The following is an 18,788-nucleotide window of genomic DNA, read 5'->3' on the forward strand; positions in this document are numbered from 1 at the left end:
ACTCCCAACTAACGGAAGTCAGTTGATAGAACCGCTTGGTGGCACCTGGAACTCTACATATTCCATCACAGAAAAACTCAGACTAGTAGTGTCTTGGAACATGTTTTGTTCATAGTAAGTGTGAAAATAAAGGAAAACCTCTTTTAAAATGGAGTCATGAAACCCTGAAGGGGGACCTCTCACGTACATACCACTCATTGCTGCCTGCTTAACTGGCAGGAAGATGGACGATAAGAATTATTATTATTATTATTATTTTTTAAGATTTTATTTTTTCCTTTTTCTCCCCAAAGCCCCCCAGTACATAGTTGTATATTTCTCGTTGTGGGTTCTTCTAGTTGTGGCACGTGGGACGCTGCCTCAGCGTGGTCTGACGAGCAGTACCATGTCCGCGCCCAGGACTCGAACCAACGAAACACTGGGACGCCTGCAGCGGAGCGCGCGAACCTAACCACTCGGCCACGGGGCCAGCCCCACGATAAGAATTATTTTAACGAGGCCTATTTGTATAAAATTCTCTCAGTCTCAACTTCTTATCCGAGATGATAAGAATGTAACTTTTCTGCTGGTGCAACGGAGGACATCTTCACCTAGGAATTTCATCTCCTGTGCTTTTAAGAAAAGGAAGGAAGATCCGTCCCTACCGCAGCGACAATGCATTAATCACCCCTTACAGCCAATAAGAAACCATCACAACCTCACACTCTTGTTCTTCTCCAATGAACTTTTATTCTAAATAACCCCCCTTAATTTCCTCCTAACACCTAATAAAAACTAACTTTCCCCTCGTCTCTTCCAACTTGCCTATGGTTCACCATAGTTTGCACGTCCAGAATTGCAATTCCTCGGCTATTCCCAAATAAACTCATTTTTGAGCTTGCCCCCTAGACCGCTTCATTTAGGTTGACATAAGAGCTAAAGATAGTTTTAGTCTCTATTAACATCACAACCAAATACTTAAATCACAACCAAGTACTTAAAAGCCTGACATAATTGTAGACTCATAAGTGAAATGTCACATTATCATTTTCAATAAATCAGCATCAATTTAACATTTTTGAGAGCCCCCCAAATTCTCAGCACTCAAATCCAAGACAAGAAAGATAAAAAACAGTACGACTGCATTCTGGTTATCATATGAATTAAAGTGGAGTGTGTGTGTGTTTGTTCTAAAGCCTTTTGTTCACCAGCTTCTTTCCCTATCTTACACTGTACTCCCTAAGGACTGTGTATATCATTTAACTTTCTCCACTGAACGATAAACTTCGGAAGGTCTGGCCATTTTGGTTCTACGGGTTTCGATCTCTTGCGCTTTCCCAGATCATACCATGTATTTAATATGCATTGACCCACCTGTGCAGAAAAGGGGCCGTCTAGTCTCATGCTTAAATCAGTACTATGTCACTATCCATCGATCAATAAGTTGTGCATTCTCGGTGACAACTGAATGTTTTCTCTTTCAGCTGAAGTTTAAAGGAGGAGGGGAGTCGACTCCAAAACTGCACACTGGTGTAGCCCCAAACGGAAATACAGCGAAAGCTCGAGCGACCTCTCCCAGCGCAAACGAGTCCACCCCGGCTTCAGGAAACAAAGGAGTATGTGGGGTTGCGGATGACTGGCTTTGGGGCTCATTCTTTTCACTACCGCGCCCCAGGAGCGGAAGGCAAGCCCAGGCTCCAGGGACCACGCAGTCCCGCTGGGGCTGAGAGCGTCTCCCCCAGGGTGTCCCGGACGCCCGGCAGGAAAGAGCGCCGCCGGGCCGCCGACACCGGGCATGCGCAGGCCGGGGGAAAAGAAGGTCAGCTCCGGCCGCGGTTCAGTCGCAGCCCATCTGGCCAACCGAGAAGCCGGACATTGTGACGCGCGGAGAAAGGAGAGCGGCGGGGGAGGGGCAGGGTGACAGGTCCCTCGAGGGGAGCGCGGGCGCGCGGAGCCGGCCGAGGGCGGTGCGCGGCCGCGTTGGCGCGCACGCGCCTGAGCGCGCGCCCGGTGGGGCGGGCCGGGACTCGCCGCTCGCACGCCGTTGGGCCGCGGCCGGGCGCCCTCTCTCCCTTCCGCCTGCGACGCGCGTTGTCGGTCGAGCCGGTGTATGTGCGGTAATAACATGTCTGCCCCGCTTCCCGCCATCATCCCCGCCGCCCGGAAGGCCACTGCTGCGGTGAGTGGCGGCAGCCGGGGCTCGGAGGGGACCCTCGGCCCGCTGCTCACCACTGCCCCTCGCGCGGGGTTGGCGTCGCGGACCGCCTGGCGGCCGGTGGGTGGGTTCCCTCCGCCGGGTCCGGCGTGGGCCGGGGTGGTCGGTGTCGGGAGGGCGCCGGGGCTGCGGCCGGGCCGGAGGATCAGCGCGCCCGCCCCCGTCAGCCCCGAGCCCTCTGCATTGCGGAGCGAGTGCGGCCCGGGTCCCCCGGGACCCCGCCGCCGGCCCCAGCTTGTAGGGACCGGCGTTAGCGGCCAGGCGCCCTAACTCGAGGTGGCTCCGTTGCTCGTTTCTCTCTTGTTTGTGGGTGAGGGAAGTCTGAAGTCCTCAAGAAAATGACTTTATTTTCTTACCTTGCACTCGTGTCCTGAATTAAAGAAGTTTGAAGATTGGCAACTTATGACATCACAGGTGCTGTTTTTTAGAAAACCGTGTACGAGGAGCTCAAATGTATTTTTACCCCCGGAAGCTCCTTTTTGTGATGGAAAAAGTCTACAGTTTACATGAGACTTGCATGGTTTGACTTGAAACAAACTATTTTTCGTAGAATGTTATTTGCACTTAAGAATGTCTAACTGGGACCTCTTTAAGTGCTAAAGCCGCACATTAATTATCTTCGGAACGACAGTGAGAGAAATTAAGTATTTTTCCCACTGAAGAGAGCTCTATGGAGTTTGATTTGCTGAAGGTAGTGTTCTGTAATTCTGGCATCCAGAATTGACCAACGCTAGTGTGTATCAATTCTGTGTGGGTTTATTTGGGCATTGCTTATTAATTTTTTCTCTTGTAGGTGATTTTCCTTCATGGATTGGGAGATACAGGGTAGGTACCATTATTTTTAATAACAGTAATGAAATGGGGTCATGCAACTCTACTTACATGATCAAAGGTTTAATGTTAATGAACTCTAGGATTGTATGAAAAAAGATTGCTAGTGATATTTCTTACAGTCCAGTAATAAGATAGAATCTTTTCTTTTTTAAAAACCTCCAGAATTTCCTCTCATCATCGTGAATTCGTCATTTTTCAACTCCTGTTTCTGGAACGTATTAAAATTGCAAACTCCTCCTTGAGTTGCTGTGGGCATTGGATACCAGAGATGGGTGGAATGTTTGTAGAGAGAGTGTGATGGGTGGAATGTTTGTAGAGAGAGTGTGCAATTGAGAGCTTTCTGGAGGAGTTAAAATTTCAGGGCAAGTTGAGGAGAACAACTGGTTGATTTTGATAAGAGCAATAATCGCGGTGTGAGGTATACGGCATTCTGAATGAAAGCTTAGTTATGCCCTTAAAAGAAGAAATCAGTTCAAGGGTAGGGGAGGCAACTCAAAGATTTATTTGGCAGTTTATCAAACAGATTTTGTTGTGCTAACTTGAGATGTACAATTTATCTTTCAGTCAGGCTTTTTCTATATTGTGAAGTTTTTGTTTTTAATTTAAATTGTGATTATCTGTTTGAAACTTAGGTAAAACTGTAACAAAATTGCAGAATTAGAGGAAAACTGAAGATAAATAAATTTTGAGAAGGTGGTCAAAAAACTATTAAATCTTCTTTATAAGGGTGTGTTGGGCTAGATTAATTCTTCAGAGTGATTCCTGATATTCTTTTATGCCCTTTAAGTAGAGGTACATGACAACACGGGAAAGATTGTAGGACTCTTTCTGGCAATGAGGTAGTCCTATGAAAATGATAGACTTATATTTTACTATTTATTTTCCTGAACAGGTTTAGAGAAGCTCTCTTTTATAATCAAACCCTTCTTGATACTGAGAGCCGGGGAGGAACTTGCTACCCTGTCACTTGCCCAATAAAGAGAGCTTCTAGGCCTGAAGAATCAGTCCAAGAAAAAAAACTTCAGTGTAGAAAGGTTCTCTGTGGGCCCCCATTTTGACATATTCTGTAGACTGAAGTTAAGAGTGAAAAAGAACAATGTGAGATTAAAAATACCAAGAGCATCGAGGACATCTTGACCGAGAATTAAGTTTACATAAAAAATTAGGTGGCCAGCCCCATGGCCGATTGGTTAAGTTCATGTGCTCCGCTCCGGTGACTCAGGGTTCACCGGTTCCGATCCTGGGCGCAGACCTGCACGCTGCTCATCAAGCCATTCTGTGGCAGCATCCCGCGTGAAAGAACTAGAATGACTTACAACTAGGATATACGGCTATGTCCTGGGGCTTTGGGGAGGGAAAAAAAAAGGAAGATTGGCAAAAGATGTTAGTTCAGGGCTGATCTTCCTCACCAAAAAAAAAAAAAAAAAAAAGCATAAAAAAATTAAAGGTCTCTAATTCTGAAAATACTTTTAGAGATAGCACTAAAGAAAAGCTGACTCTAGATTGGTGCCATTAATACATGATGAAATTCAGAACCAACCAGTCTGACAAGTGGCAATTTAATGTTTAAAATACTTTTGGAGAACTAGTTAAAGTACATTTGTCAGGTTAACTTGGAGGGCGATGGGAATTAAGCGATTCAATTTGTTGCTATAAAAATGGGCAGCTTTTTTGTTGTTGTTGATTCTGTTTTGCAGAACCAGCCAAGGTGTGCTGTCTGGTGACTTAGGCCTTGCAGTCTAGGTCCTTTAGATTTCCTCATGAAAAAAGTGTTCGATGGCCAAGTAAGATTGAGAGACCCTGTATAATTCCATATTTTCTCAATTCTAGTATGTGACTTTCCCAATATTTTTATGTTTCTGAGATTGGTACTCATCTTACTACATGTGTGTCTGTTGTAGTGGTGATTTTTTTTCATAAAAAGCTATTTTTTCATTTGTACTTCATATCTTTGTGTCTAGGAAATATGATATAACACATTCTCTTCTTGCAGATTTACAGCATATGCACAGCATGTTTAAAGCTCTGAAAAGTTCTGCAGAAAAGAAACACATCTGACCACCAAAATGTTCCTATTCCTAATATGTATAATAACCTGTGAAACTAGAATTCAAAGAAATACATTTTAGACCATACTAGATTGCATGAGATCAGTTTTCCTTCCAAAATAAAAATAGCTTTTGTTATGATTATGAACATGTTACATTTGTGTTTTAAAAAAATTCAGAATGCAGATATGCTCAAGAAGAGAATGAACATCAGGTGAAATCCTACCACCCCTCTAGAGATATATATTTATTTTTTATAGCATTTTAAAAAAGGTTTTATTTTGAAATGTTTTCTTATTTAGAGAAGAGTTGCAAGAATACTACAGATTCCTCAATACCTTTTACCCAGATTCACGAATCTCTGTTTATCAAATATATTACTATGTTTGCTGAACCCTTTGAAAGTAGATTGCAGATATCATGGTTCTTTATTTCCAAATGCTTTAGCATGTATCTCCTAAGAACAAGGAGAACCTCTTATGTAAATCACACAATAGTTGTTAATTCAGGAAATTTAGCACTTACTTAATATTATTACCTAATAAACTACATATTCAAACTTTGCCAGTTGTCCCAGTAATGTTCTTTATAGTAATCCCTTTCCCCTTGCAATCCACTTCCCAGTCGCTGCATTTAGCCGGTATATCCCTTTAGTCTCTTTTAATGTGGAACAGTTCCTCAGCTCCTCTTTGTCTTTGATGACATTGACATTTTTGAAGAAATCAGGCTAGACCCTCAGCATAGGTTTGTTTGACATTTCCTCATCAGTAGATTCAGTTTATGCGTTTTTGGTACGAATACCATGTAGGAGATATGTCCTATTCATTCCCTCACATCAGGAGACAAGTGATGCCATTTGTCCCATTATTGATGCTAACTTGGATCACTTGAAGGTGGCATCTTCCAGGTTTCTCTACTGCACTTATTTTCCCTTTGTAGCCCACAGCTATGCTTCCTACCTGGGAACACCCCCTCCTAGCCCTCTACTGCTACATGTGACACCTGAAAGCTCAGTTCCAATTAAGGGGAGCAGGGAGGGAGAAAAGGCTAGGTGGAAAGCTTGGCCCTCTTCGTGTAAGCCCCTCCCCTCTATATATTCCAGGCGTTACTGGTCTGTATTACCAGTTTGTGAGAGTTTTCTAGGCTGAGGAGATTGTAAAAGCTGAGGAAAGAAAGTTTCAAAGATGGAAGTGGTTAAGTGGATCATCTGTTACTGAGAGGTCAAGGAGAGGGTTGAAAATATTGAATTGGCAACATAGATTAATTTGTGACGTTTCATTTGCAAGTTTTTCTATAATCAAGAACTAGTAGAATTATAGATTGTGATTTGGGGTTCATTTAATTACAAGGAATAGAAAACCGTTCAACCAGTTCAAACAAAAGGTGGAATTTATGGAAAAATACAAGGATAGCTCACTAGCATATAAACTCCATGAAGGCAAAGATTTTTTTAAAAATTTCATTGAGATATAATTCACATACCATAAAAATCACCTCAGAATAGGGATTTTTTTCTGTTTAACTTGGTAGTATATCCTCAGGGCTTGAACAGTACTGGATATGCAGTAACACTGAGTATTTGTTGAATAAATGAATGAATGAGGAATTACAGGGCAAGACATATAATGAACGTCAGTTGCCAGGTGTATTCTTTTCCTAGGGCTCCCATAACAAGCACAGACTAGATGACTTAAAGCAACAGAAATTTACTCTTAGAGTTCAAGAGGCTGAAAGTCCAAAGTCAGCATGTCAGAAGGGCTGCGTAGGCTCCTGAAGGCTCTAAGGGAGAATTCTTTGCCTCTTCCAGTTTCTGATGGCTTCTGGCATTCCTTGGCTTGTGGCAGCATACTTCCAATCTCTGCCTCTTTCTTCACATGACCTTTTCTGTTGTTTATCTGTGTTTAAAGGACACCAGGTACTAGATTTAGGGCCCACCCTAATCCAGTACGATCTCGTCTTGATTCTTAACAAAGTACATCTGCCAAGAACCTATTTCCAAATAGGGTTACATTCTGAGCTTCCTGGGGGATGTGAATTTTGTTCTCACTGTGTTTCATGGCCTTGTTTTTCAGTTTTGTTTGTTTCTGTATATTTCTGTATATTTGCATATTTTTTCTGTATATTTCTCTGCTGACACAGTTTCTTGTCAACCAAAAGTAGACCATCCCAGCTCTGACTTTGTGTCAACCCTAGTTCTGGTGTTAAGAATCTGACGCGTCTTGGGTCATCGTGCTCTTGGCCAGTTAGTTGGTAATATGCTGATTAGGACTTTTAGGGGAGGTTCCCTAACAATGATGTGCTACTGGGATGGGGATGGAGATGGGGATGAGTAGTGTTTCTTGTGCAAACCTGGAAAGAATTTTTGTTTTTAGTTCTACCCCATGTAATTATGGGGTAGTGAACATAATGGAAATATGGTTTACTTTGGAGTCTTTTCTAAAAGAGCACAATTGAGAAGTAGAATAGAGTGAATTTATAATTCACTTTTTGAACTCATAAAGCTTTGTGTATGTGTGTGTCTGTTTTCTAATGAAATGTAATATATTCTGATTAATTGAGGTTTCTGAATATTAGATTTTGTTTAATTGAAGCTTTGTGTAGAATTATTAAATTTTGAGGTTTCCATTCACTTTGAAAATTATCAAAAAGGCTGGAAACAAGTTGGCCATACTTTGTATAATACGGTTGGAGTCAGATTTTTATAAACTATGGGGAATTTTAAGGTTACAGATGGGAAAACAGGACTAGAAAGGCATTCATTCTTGTACTTTAGCATACATAAAAATCACCTAGAAGGCTTGATTGTTTGGCCCCAACACCAGAGTTTCTGATTCGGTAAGTCTGGAATGGGGCCCAGGAATTTGCATTTCTAACAAGTTCCCAGATGACACTGATGATACTGGTCAGAGGACCATACTTTTGAAAACCACTAGACTGAATGAACTGAGGCCACATTCTAGAAGGAGGCAGAGTTGGGACAAGAAGCCTATTCCTTTTTCTCATGTAAGGGTTCTTAAGTATTTCGTGTGTTAGAACTGAGATTGGCAAACAATGGGGTACAGTTCAATTCTGTCCTGCCACTTTTGTTTTTTGAATTTATTTTGTTGTTAATATTTATTGATATATAAGTCACATACCATAAAAGTCACTCTTTTAAAGTGTAAAATTAAGTAGTTTTTAGTATATTTACAAACTTGTGCAACCATCACTACTATCTTAATTCCAGAATATTTTCAACATCCCAAAAAGAAACACCATACCCCTTAGCAGATATTCCTCATTCCCCTCCCTGGCAACCATTAATCTCCTTTCTGTCTTTATGGATTTACATATTCTGTACATTTCATATAAATGGAATCAGACAGTATGTAACCTTTTGAGTCTGAATTACTTCCCTTAGCAGAATGTTTTTCAGATTTATCTATGTTTCAATACTTTATTCCTTTTATTGCCAAATAATATTCCATTGTTTGGATATACCACGGTTTTAAAATTCATCAGTTTGGGGCCGGCCCGGTGGCACAGCGGTTAAGTGCACACATTCTGCTTCGGCGGCCCAGGGTTCGCCAGTTCGGGTCCCGGGTGTGGACATGGCACTGCTTGGCACACCATGCTGTGGTAGGCGTCCCATATATAAGATGGAGGAGGATGGGCATGGATGTTGGCTCAGGGCTAATCTTCCTCAAAAAAATAAAATAAAAAAAATAAATAAAATTCATCAGTTGGTTAGCATTTGGATTGTTTCTACTTTTTGGCTATTATGAATAATGCTACTCTAAACATTCGTGTGCAGGATTTTACATGGACATTGGTGTTTTTGGTTTCCTCGGATAATTGCTGAGTCGATGGTAACTGTGTTTAATGCCTTGAGGAACTCCCAGACTGCTGTTCGCAGTGGCTGTACCATTTTACATTCTGCCTGCAGTGTTTGAGGGTTCTGATCTACATTCTCACCAATATTTGTTGTTACCTGTCTTTTTGATTATAGCCATCCTATTGGATGTGAAGTGGCATCTCATTTGGTTTTTATTTGCATTTCCTAATGACTGATGATGTTGATCATCTTTTCATGTACTTATTGGCACATTTGTATATCTTTGAAGAAATATCTTTTCAAGCCCTTTGCCCATTTTTAAAATTGGACTGTTTGTCTTTTTCTTGTTGATTTGCAAGGCTTTATGTATTCTGGACTCTTATTAGATGTATGATATGCAAATATTATCTCCCATTCTGTGGGTTATCTTTTCACTTTCTTGATAGTATCTGTTAAAGAACAACAGTTTTTGATCCTGGTGAATTCCAATTTATCTTTTCTCTTTGGTTGCTTGTGCTTTTGATGTTATACCTAAGAAATCATTATCTGATTTGAGATGATGAAGATTTACACCTTTTTCTTCTAAATGTTTTATAAGTTTAGCTCTTAGATTTAGGTCTTTGATCCATTTTGACTTAAAATTTATACATGGTGTGAGGTAAGGGTTCAGTTTCATTCTTTTGTACGAGCATATTCAGTTGCCCCAGCTACATGTGTTGAAAAGACTCTTCTTTTCCGTTGAATTGTCTTAGCACTTTTGTCAAAAATCAATTGGCCATAAATGTACTGGACTTTTGATCCATCCTAATCTAAGATAGATCTGTGTGTCTATCTTTATGCCGGTACCACACAATCTTTATAATGTAGCTTTGTTGTAAGTTTTGAAATTGGGAAGTATGAGTCCTGCAACTTTGTTCTCTTTCAGATTATTTTGGCTTTTGTGGGTTCCTTGAGTTTCTATATGAATTTTAGCTTCAATGTGCCAATTTCTGCAAAAACCTAGGTGGGGTTTCTTTTTTATTGTGATAAAATAAACATTACATAAAATTTACCATCTTAGCCATTTTTAATTGTTCACAGTTTAGTGGTATTAAATATATCACATTGTTATGTAACCACCATAACTCTTTTCATCTTGTGAAACTGAAAGTCTTTAACCATGAAACAGTAACTCCCCATTCTCCTCTTCCCCAGTCCCTAGCAACCACTGTTGTACTTTCTGATTTTGATTACTCTAAGTACCTCATATAAGTGGAATCATATAGTATTTGTCTTTTCGTGACTAGTTAATTTCACTTAGCATAGTGTCTTCAAGGTTGATCCGTTGTGGAATTCTCTTCCTTTTTAAGGCTGAATAATGGTCCGTTGTATGTATATTACCACATTTTGCTTATCTGTTCATCTGTCAGTGGACACTTGTGTTGCCTCCACATTTTAGCTCTTGTGAATAATGCTGTGTGTAATCTGAGTATGAGTATACAAATAGCTCTTTGAAACCCTGCTTTGAATTTTTTGGAGTATATACCCAAGATGTGCAATTGCTGGATCACATGGTAATTATATTTTTAATTTTTTGAGGACCTACCGTACTGTTTTTCACAGCATCTGTACTATTTACACTCCCATCAACATTATACCAGGGTTCCAGTTCCTCCACATCCATGCCAATGCTTGATTTTTTCTTCTTTTCTTAATAGTAGCCATCCTAATGGGTGTGAGGTGGTATCTCACTGTAGGGTTGATTTGCATTTCCCTAATGAGTCATAATGAGCATCTTTTCACGTGCTTAGTGGCCATTCTTATATCTTCTTTGGAGAAATGTCTGTTCAAGTGCTTTGCCTATTTTTGAATTGGGTTGTTTTGTTTTTTTTGTTGTTGAGTTTTAGGAGTTCTCTGTATATTCTGGATATTAATACCTTATCAGATCCATTATTTGCAAATATTTTCTCCTGTTCTGTGGATTGCCTTTTTACTCTGTGGATAGTGTCTTTTGATGAACCAATTTTAAAAATTTTCATGAAGTCCAGTTTGCCTATTTTTTCTTTTGTTACCTGTGCCTTTGGCATCATAGCCAAAAAGTCATTGCCAAATCTAACACTGTAAAGTTTTTGTCCTATGTTTTCTTCTAAGGCTTTTATTGTTTGAGGTCTTAGATTTAGGTTCTTGATCCATTTTGAGTAAATTTTTGAATATGGTGTTAGGTAAGGGTACAACTTTATTCTTTTGCATGTGGATATCCAGTTTTCCCTGCACCATTTGTTGAAAAGACTGTCCTTTGTACCTTGAGTGGTCTTGGCACCCTTGTCAGAAATTATTTGACCATATATGTGGAGGTTTATTTCTGGGCTCTCTATCCCATTGGTCTATATGTCTGTCTGTTTTTATGCCGATAGCACACTTTTGATTACTGTAGTTTTGTAGTAAGTTTGGAAATCAGTAAGTGTGAGTCTTCCACTGTTGTTCTATTTTCAAGATTATTTTGGCCATTCAGGATCCCTTAATTCTGTAAGAATTTTGGGGTGGGTTTTTCTATATCATGAGGTAGGGATTGTACTGAATCTGTAGATTGCTATGGGGTACTGTTGACATTTTAACAATATTGAGTCTTCCAATTCATGAACATGGGATGTGTTTCCATTCATTTATTTATGTCTTCTTTAATTTCTTTTACTAATGTTTTGTGGTTTCCATTGTACAAGTCTTTCACCTCTTTGGTTAAGTTAATTCCTAAGTATTTTGTTCTTATTGATGCTTGTAAATGGAATTGCTTGTTTAATTTCCTTTTCAGATTGTTCATTGTGTATAGACATGCAACTGATTTTTGTGTGTTGACTTTGTATCTACTATTTTGCTGAATTCATTTATTGGTTCTAATGGTTTTTTTGTGGATCTTTAGGCTGTTCTACATATAAGAGCATATCATCTGTGAATAGCGATAATTTTGCTTCCTGTCCAATTTGGATGCCTTGTTTTTCTTTTTCTTGCCTAATTGCTCTGGCCAGAACTTCCAGTACTGTGTTGAATAGAGTGGTGAAATGTACATCCTTGCTTTGTTCCTGATCTTAGACGAACAGCTTTCAGCCTTTCATCACTGAGTATGATGTTCACTGTGTTTTTTTTTGTATATGGCTTTTATTATGTTGAGGTAGTTTTCTTCTATTTCTCCTTTATTGAGGCTTTTTATCATTGAATGGTATTGAATTAACTTGTTAAATGTTTTTTCTTCATCGGTTGAGATGATCATATGGGTTTTTTCCCTTCATGCTACTGATGTGATGTATTATGTTGATCAGTTTTCTTACGTTGAACCATGCTTGCACTCCAGGAATAAATCCCACCTGGTCATGGTGTATAATCCTATTAATGTGCTGCTGAATTCTGTTTGGTGGTGTTTTGTTGAGGATTTTTGCATCAGTGTTCATAAGGCATATTAGTCTATAGTTTTCTTTTCTTGTAGGGTTTTTATCTGGCTTTGGTATCAGGATAATGCTGGCCTCATAGAATGAGTTAGGAAGTGTTCCTTCCTCTCAATTTTTTGGAAAAGTTTGAGAACAATTGCAATTGAACTCTACCAAATAGATATTTGGTAGAGTTCACCAGTGAAGCCATCAGATCTGGGGCTTTTCTGTTTTGGGAGATTTTTGATTACTGATTCAACCTCCTTACTAGTTATAGGTCTGTTCAGATTTTCTATTTCTTTGTGACTTAGTTTTGGTAGGTTTTACCACAGTGGACCCTAGCTTCTTTATTCCTAGCTGGATGTATGAGTGTCTGTAAATGAGGGCTACAAAAGGCTGTAAGTATTCAAAAGTCCATAGAACCCTTTGGTATGGAGAAAATAGCCAGGGTTTTAGTGTGTTAAGATCAATTCTAAAATTAACATACAAAATTTTAAATTTTATTTTGTTTCTCTAGTCACCATTGACTTAAGTCTTTACTTTTCGATAAACAAAAACTGGCTTTACTTTATAAAATATAAGGGAATAAGTCTCACATTCACATAAGCCAGCCATGTTAAGTCTTTTATTATATGTAGTAATGTTTTGAGGAACATAATTGAACCTATTCCATTTTGGACTCTTAGAGGTAGAAAACTGTATTTTATAAGTGTTATTTTTAGTGACTATGCAATCCCAAAGCTATAATTAGCTGAAATAATACCATGATGTTTAGGGCTTATTTAGTTATCCCTGAGGTTATTAGCACAAATGCTGAAATAGAAAATACAGTAATGATACCCTTAAGAATTTGAAAAAGATAGAAACGGAAACAGCTTGCATAAAATCAGTATTAGCAGTAACCATGGAAAGAGCATTTTATAACAGGGCTGTACTGTTATCTTTTGCAGGGTAGCAAGTAGGTTTTATATTTTAAATGCTACTTAGAGTACCTTGTTGAAAAGGTCTCTAATTGTGGCATAGAGTGTGGTGTCTGGTCTGCGCCCAGGATCTGGGACTGGCAGCCCATACACCAGGTATTTATCCTTGCTGCATAATATTGCTTATTATACAGATTAAAATGCACGTATACTATTTGCAAAGCTAACTGTGTACATATTTGGGAATATTATTCCTAATTCTACTGAAAATATTAGACAAAAAACTTAGAAGTCATTAACAATGAAAAATAAATATATTGAATCATATATCACAGTTAAGTCAACAGCCTATAATAAATTGAAGTGTGAAACAGAAAAAGCAATGAAAAACCCAGTAAAGTGGTTTTCTGACATAGATGTGTAACACGAACTTGAGTCACTTAATACAGCATGTCCCTTCACACTTGTCTTAGCAGATGGCAGAAGGTGGTTCCATCTGCGAAATCTCTAACCCTGTCTTAAAATTTTTTCCCAGATCTTTTCAGACTTTTTTCAGGGAGCCCACTCATTTCCCTCAACTTCCTCCGTCTTGTCCCCTTTACCCTCAAAGTCAGTAGAGTCTATGTCAGCAATGAGCAGCTCGTAGCCCAGGGGTCACGCTCATGGGCCTACATTTAATTTCAGGAATCCCTTCATTAAATGGGAAACTGAGGCCCAGAGAAGGCCACACTTAGCCAAGTCCAGTGACCTTTAGCTGAATACTTCACTAGTGGTTGAGTCTGGCAGGTAGAGGAGAATTTATCAGTTGGTTTGCAACTGTTAATGCAGTTCTTAACTTAGATTGCCTTAGCCTAGGAATCCTTTTGAAGGAGGTGTGCTATTTTTAAAAATCACTTTATTTTGAAAATTGTGTTGGGATATACTATAGTATTTAAATTTTAAATGTTCAGCTGGATAGATTTTTACATACCTATGTAACTATCAACTTGATGAAGATAGAGAACACTTCTAGCCCCACAGAAGTATTCCTCGTTCTCTTTGCAGTTAGTACTCTCCCATTGCCAGAGGTAACCATAATTCTAACTTCTGTTGCTATAGGTTAGTTTTGTCTGTTGGTGTTCATCATATAAATGGGATCATATGGTATGTCCTCTTCTGTGTCTAGCTCCTTTGGACATTATGTTTGTGAGGTTTATCTAGTTAAATATAATTTTTTAAATTATATGTACTTTGTTGTAACTCAAATTTTTTTATAACTGTGTGCTTTTGGTACAAAGAAATCCCATGTCATTGTCACCCAGCTTCCCTGATTGTTAATGTTTTACCACATTGTGCAATTGTGTATGTACTCAAGCTCTTTCTCTCTCTCTGTATGTATACGTATATACTAATTATCTAATGATAAGGAGTCTTTTTTTTTAACTCTTAGATCAACCTCAAGCATAATCTTCCATCACCTGTAAATACTCCAGTGTGTATTTCCCATGCACCAGGATACTTCTACATAATTGGCATACAACACTCCAAATTAGGAAATCAGCATTGATCACTACCATCTAGTCCACAGAAGTCATTCAAGTTTTGCCAACTCAAACTATGTCTGTTTCCTTCCTGGTCAAAGATCCTTTCCAGGAATGTGTGCTACTTCTAGCTGTCATATCTTCAATGTGAATCAGTTTTATCAGTCTATCTTTCATATCTTTTATGTTTTTAACAGCCTTTTTCTGTACATACTGTAGAATGACCCTCAGCTTAGGTCTAATGTTTGCTTATGACTGGGCACTTTTCTTTGCTAATAGTGTGATTGAGATATAATTTATATACTACCACACAATTCACCCATTATGCAATTCAGTGGTCCTTAGTATATTGACAAAGCCATGCAACTATTTTTATCACTCCAAAAAGAAACCCTATGCTCTTTATCATACCCCCTCCTCCACGCCCAAACCCTCTATGTTCTCAGCCATTGGTGACCACTAATCTACTTTCTATCTCTATAGATTTACCTATCCTGGACATTTCATATAAATGGAATCATATAATATGTGGTCTTTTGTAACTGGCTTCTTTTACTTAACAGTGTTTTTAAGGTTCATCCATTTTATGTCATATATCAGCACTTCATTCCTTTTTATTATGTATCATACTCCTTTGAGTAGAATTTCTTGGTCCTATGGTAAGTTCATCTTACCAGGAGTGTATGAGAATTCTGATTTCTCCCCATCGTCATTAACACTTGTTATTGTCTGTCTTTTTGGTTATAGCCATCTTGGTGGGTGTGAAGTGGTGTCTCATTGTGGTTTTTATTTGCATTTACCTAATGACTAATAATGTTTGGCATCTTTTCCTGACCTTGTTGGCCATTTGTATATCTTTGGAGAAGTGTCTCTTTAAGTCCTTTACCCATTTATAAATTAGGTTGTTTTTTTGTTTGTGAGTTGTAAGGGTTCTTTACATATTATGGATACTAGACCCTTATTAGATTTGCAAATATTTCTCCCATTCTGTGAGTTGTCTTTTCACTTTCTTCAGTATTCTTTGAAGTGCAGTGGTTTTTAATTTTGATGATTAAAATTTCTTTGTTGCTTTTGCTTTTGGTGTCATATCTAAGAAAACCATTGCCAAGTCCTGGGTCACAAAGAGTTTCATGTTTTCTTCTGGGAGCTTCATAGTTTTATCTCTTACATTTATGTCTTTGGTACATTTTGAGTTAATTTTTGTATATGGTGTGAGGTAGGAGTCCAACTTCATCCTGTTGTATGTGGATATCCACTTATCCTTGATACTTTTGTTGAAAATACCATTCCTTCCCCATAATTTGTTTTGGCACCCTTTTCAGGAATAAATTGACCATAAATGTGGGGTTCACGTCTGTATTCTCAAATCTATTCCATTGATTTGTATGTTTTTTAGTACCACACTGTCTTTATTACTGTTGCTTTGTAGTAACTTTTGAAATTGGGAAGTGTGAGTCCTCCAACCATATTCTTTTTCAAAATTGTTTTGACTATTCTGGGCCTGTTGAGTGTCCAAATGAATTTTAGAATTGGTTTGTTAATTTCTGCAAAGCCAGCTGTGATTCTGATAGAGATTGTATTGACTGTACATCAATTTAGGGACTACTGCCATCTTAAGAATATTAAGTTTTCCAATCCATGAAGATGGGATATCCATTTATACAGATCTTTGATTCTTTCAGCATGTTTTGTAGATTTTACAGTAAAGTCTCACACATATATACACACAAGACACACACACACATGAACTCACATATAAACACATACATGTGTGTATGCATATACAACTCCTAGAATAATACCTGGTTCATAGTATTATATAAGTGTTAGTGTTAATACTGTTGTTATTAATTTTTCTGTATGTCATCCTTAACACTTTTGGGGAAAGTGGATTAAAATAGAGAAATAGTTAACAGAAAAGCATTTAACGTGTATTTCCAGACTATTTTACACCAAAAACGTCTTAAGTTACTTTTACTTTATCCTTTAATAGAGGTAACATGTAAAAAATGTCAGGTATAATGTCAAGGGTAAACAAGCAGGAAGCTGTATATATGTATAGTATGATCCCATTTTTGTGAAATCTGTATCTCTCTTTTTTTTTATTAAGGTTATGAAAGTTAACATCCTTGTGAAATTACAGTTGTACATCATTATTAGTCATGTCGTAGGTACACCACTTCACCCCTAGTGCCCTCCCCCCACCTCCCTTTCCCCTCGCAACCACCAATCAGTTCTCTTTGTCCATATGTTAACTACCACCTAAGAGTGGAGTCGTCCAGGGTTCGTCTTTCTCTGTCTGGCTTATTTCACTCAACATAATACCCTCAAGGTCCGTCCATGTTGTTGTGAATGGGATGATTTTGTCCTTTTCTATGGCTGAGTAGTATTCCATTGTATATATATACCACATCTTCTTTATCCAATCATCAGTTGCTGGGCACTTAGGTTGGTTCCATGACTTGGCTATTGTGAATAATGCTGCAATGAACATAGAGGGTGCATGGAACTTTTGGAATTGCTGATTTCAGGTTCTTAGGATAGACACCCAGTAGTGGGATGGCTGGGTCATAAGGTATTTCTATTCTTAACTTTTTGAGGAATCTCCATACTGTTTTCCATAGTGGCTGCACCAGTTTGCATTTCCACCAGCAGTGTATGAGGGTTTCCTTTTCTCCACAGCCTCTCCAACATTTGTCACTCTTGGTTTTGGATATTTTTGCCATTCTAACAGGTGTAAGGCAATATCTTAGTGTAGTTTTGATTTGCATTTCCCTGATGATTAGTGATGATGAGCACCTTTTCATGTGTCTATTGGCCATCCGTATATCTTCTTTGGAGAAATGTCTGTTCCTGTCCCCTGCCCATTTTGTAATTGGGTTGTTTGATTTTTTATTGTTGAGTTGTGTGAGTTCTTTGTATGTTATGGAGATTAACCCTTTGTTGGATAAATAGCATGTGAATATTTTTTCCCAATTAGTGGGCTGTTTTTTTGTTTCAATCCTGTTTTCCCTTGCCTTGAAGAAGCTCTTTAGTCTGATGAAGTCCCATTTGTTTATTCTTTCTATTGTTTCCCTCATGTGAGGGGCTATGGTGTCCGAAAAGATTCTTTTGAAGCTTATGTCAAAGAGTGTACTGCCGATATTCTCTTCTAGAAAGCTTATTGTTTCAGGCCTAATCTTTAGGTCTTTGATCCATTTTGAGTTTATTTTAGTAAATGGTGAAAAAGAATGGTTGATTTTCATTCTTTTACATGTGGCTGTCCAGTTTTCCCCGCACCACCTGTTGAAAAGACTTTCTTTCCTCCATTGTAGGCCCTCAGCTCCTTTGTCAACGATAAGCTGTCCATAGATGTGTGGTTTTATTTCTGGGCTTTCAATTCTGTTCCATTTTTCTGTGCATCTGTTTTTGTACCACTACCATGCTGTTTTGATTACTGTAGCTTTGTAGTATGTTTTGAAGTGAGGGATTGTGATGCCTCCAGCTTTGTTCTTCTTTCTCAGGATTGCTTTAGCAATTCGGGGTCTTTTGGCCCCATATGAATTTTAGGATTCTTTGTTCAATTTCTGTAAAGAATGTCATTGGAATTCTGATTGGGATAGCATTGAATATGTAGATTGCTTTAGGTAGAATGGACATTTTAACTATGTTTATTCTTCCAATCCATGTGCATGGAATGTGTTTCCATCTCTTTATGTCGTCATCGATTTCTTTCAAGAAGGTCTTGTAGTTTTTGTTGTATAGATCTTTCACTTCCTTGGTTAAATTTATCCCAAGGTATTTTATTCTTTTTGTTGCGATCGTGAATGGGATTGAGTTCTTGAGATCTTTTTCTGTTAGTTCATTGTTAGCATATGGAAATGCTACTGATTTATGTATGTTGATTTTATACCCTGCAACTTTGCTGTAGTTGTTGATTGTTTCTAATAGTTTTTCTGTGCATTCTTGGGGGTTTTCTATATATAAGATCATGTCGTCTGCAAACAGCAAGAGTTTTACTTCTTTGTTGCCTATTTGGATTCCTTTTATTTCTTTTTCCTGCTGAATTGCTCTGGCCAAA

General features: G+C 38.5%; 1 protein-coding gene across 3 annotated transcripts in view; it reads left to right on the forward strand.

The window, feature by feature from the left end:
- The first annotated feature begins 1,523 nt into the window (after nt 1-1,523).
- LYPLA1 (lysophospholipase 1) overlaps nt 1,524-18,788 on the forward strand; it is a 38,563-nt gene continuing 21,298 nt past the window's right edge. Inside the window, exons 1-2 of one of the 3 annotated variants that reach the window (XM_070481284.1) lie at nt 1,524-1,798; nt 2,988-3,019. In XM_070481284.1, the coding sequence (XP_070337385.1) occupies nt 1,775-1,798; nt 2,988-3,019 (56 nt within the window). In that variant the 5' untranslated portion in view covers nt 1,524-1,774. Of the gene's footprint in view, nt 1,799-1,858; nt 2,159-2,987; nt 3,020-18,788 lie in introns of those variants that run through there. The other 2 variants (XM_014838778.3, XM_044744178.2) reach the window with 2 other exon arrangements.

Source organism: Equus asinus, chromosome 12, assembly GCF_041296235.1.
Source record: "Equus asinus isolate D_3611 breed Donkey chromosome 12, EquAss-T2T_v2, whole genome shotgun sequence".
In the NCBI taxonomy this organism is placed as follows: Eukaryota; Metazoa; Chordata; class Mammalia; order Perissodactyla; family Equidae; genus Equus; species Equus asinus.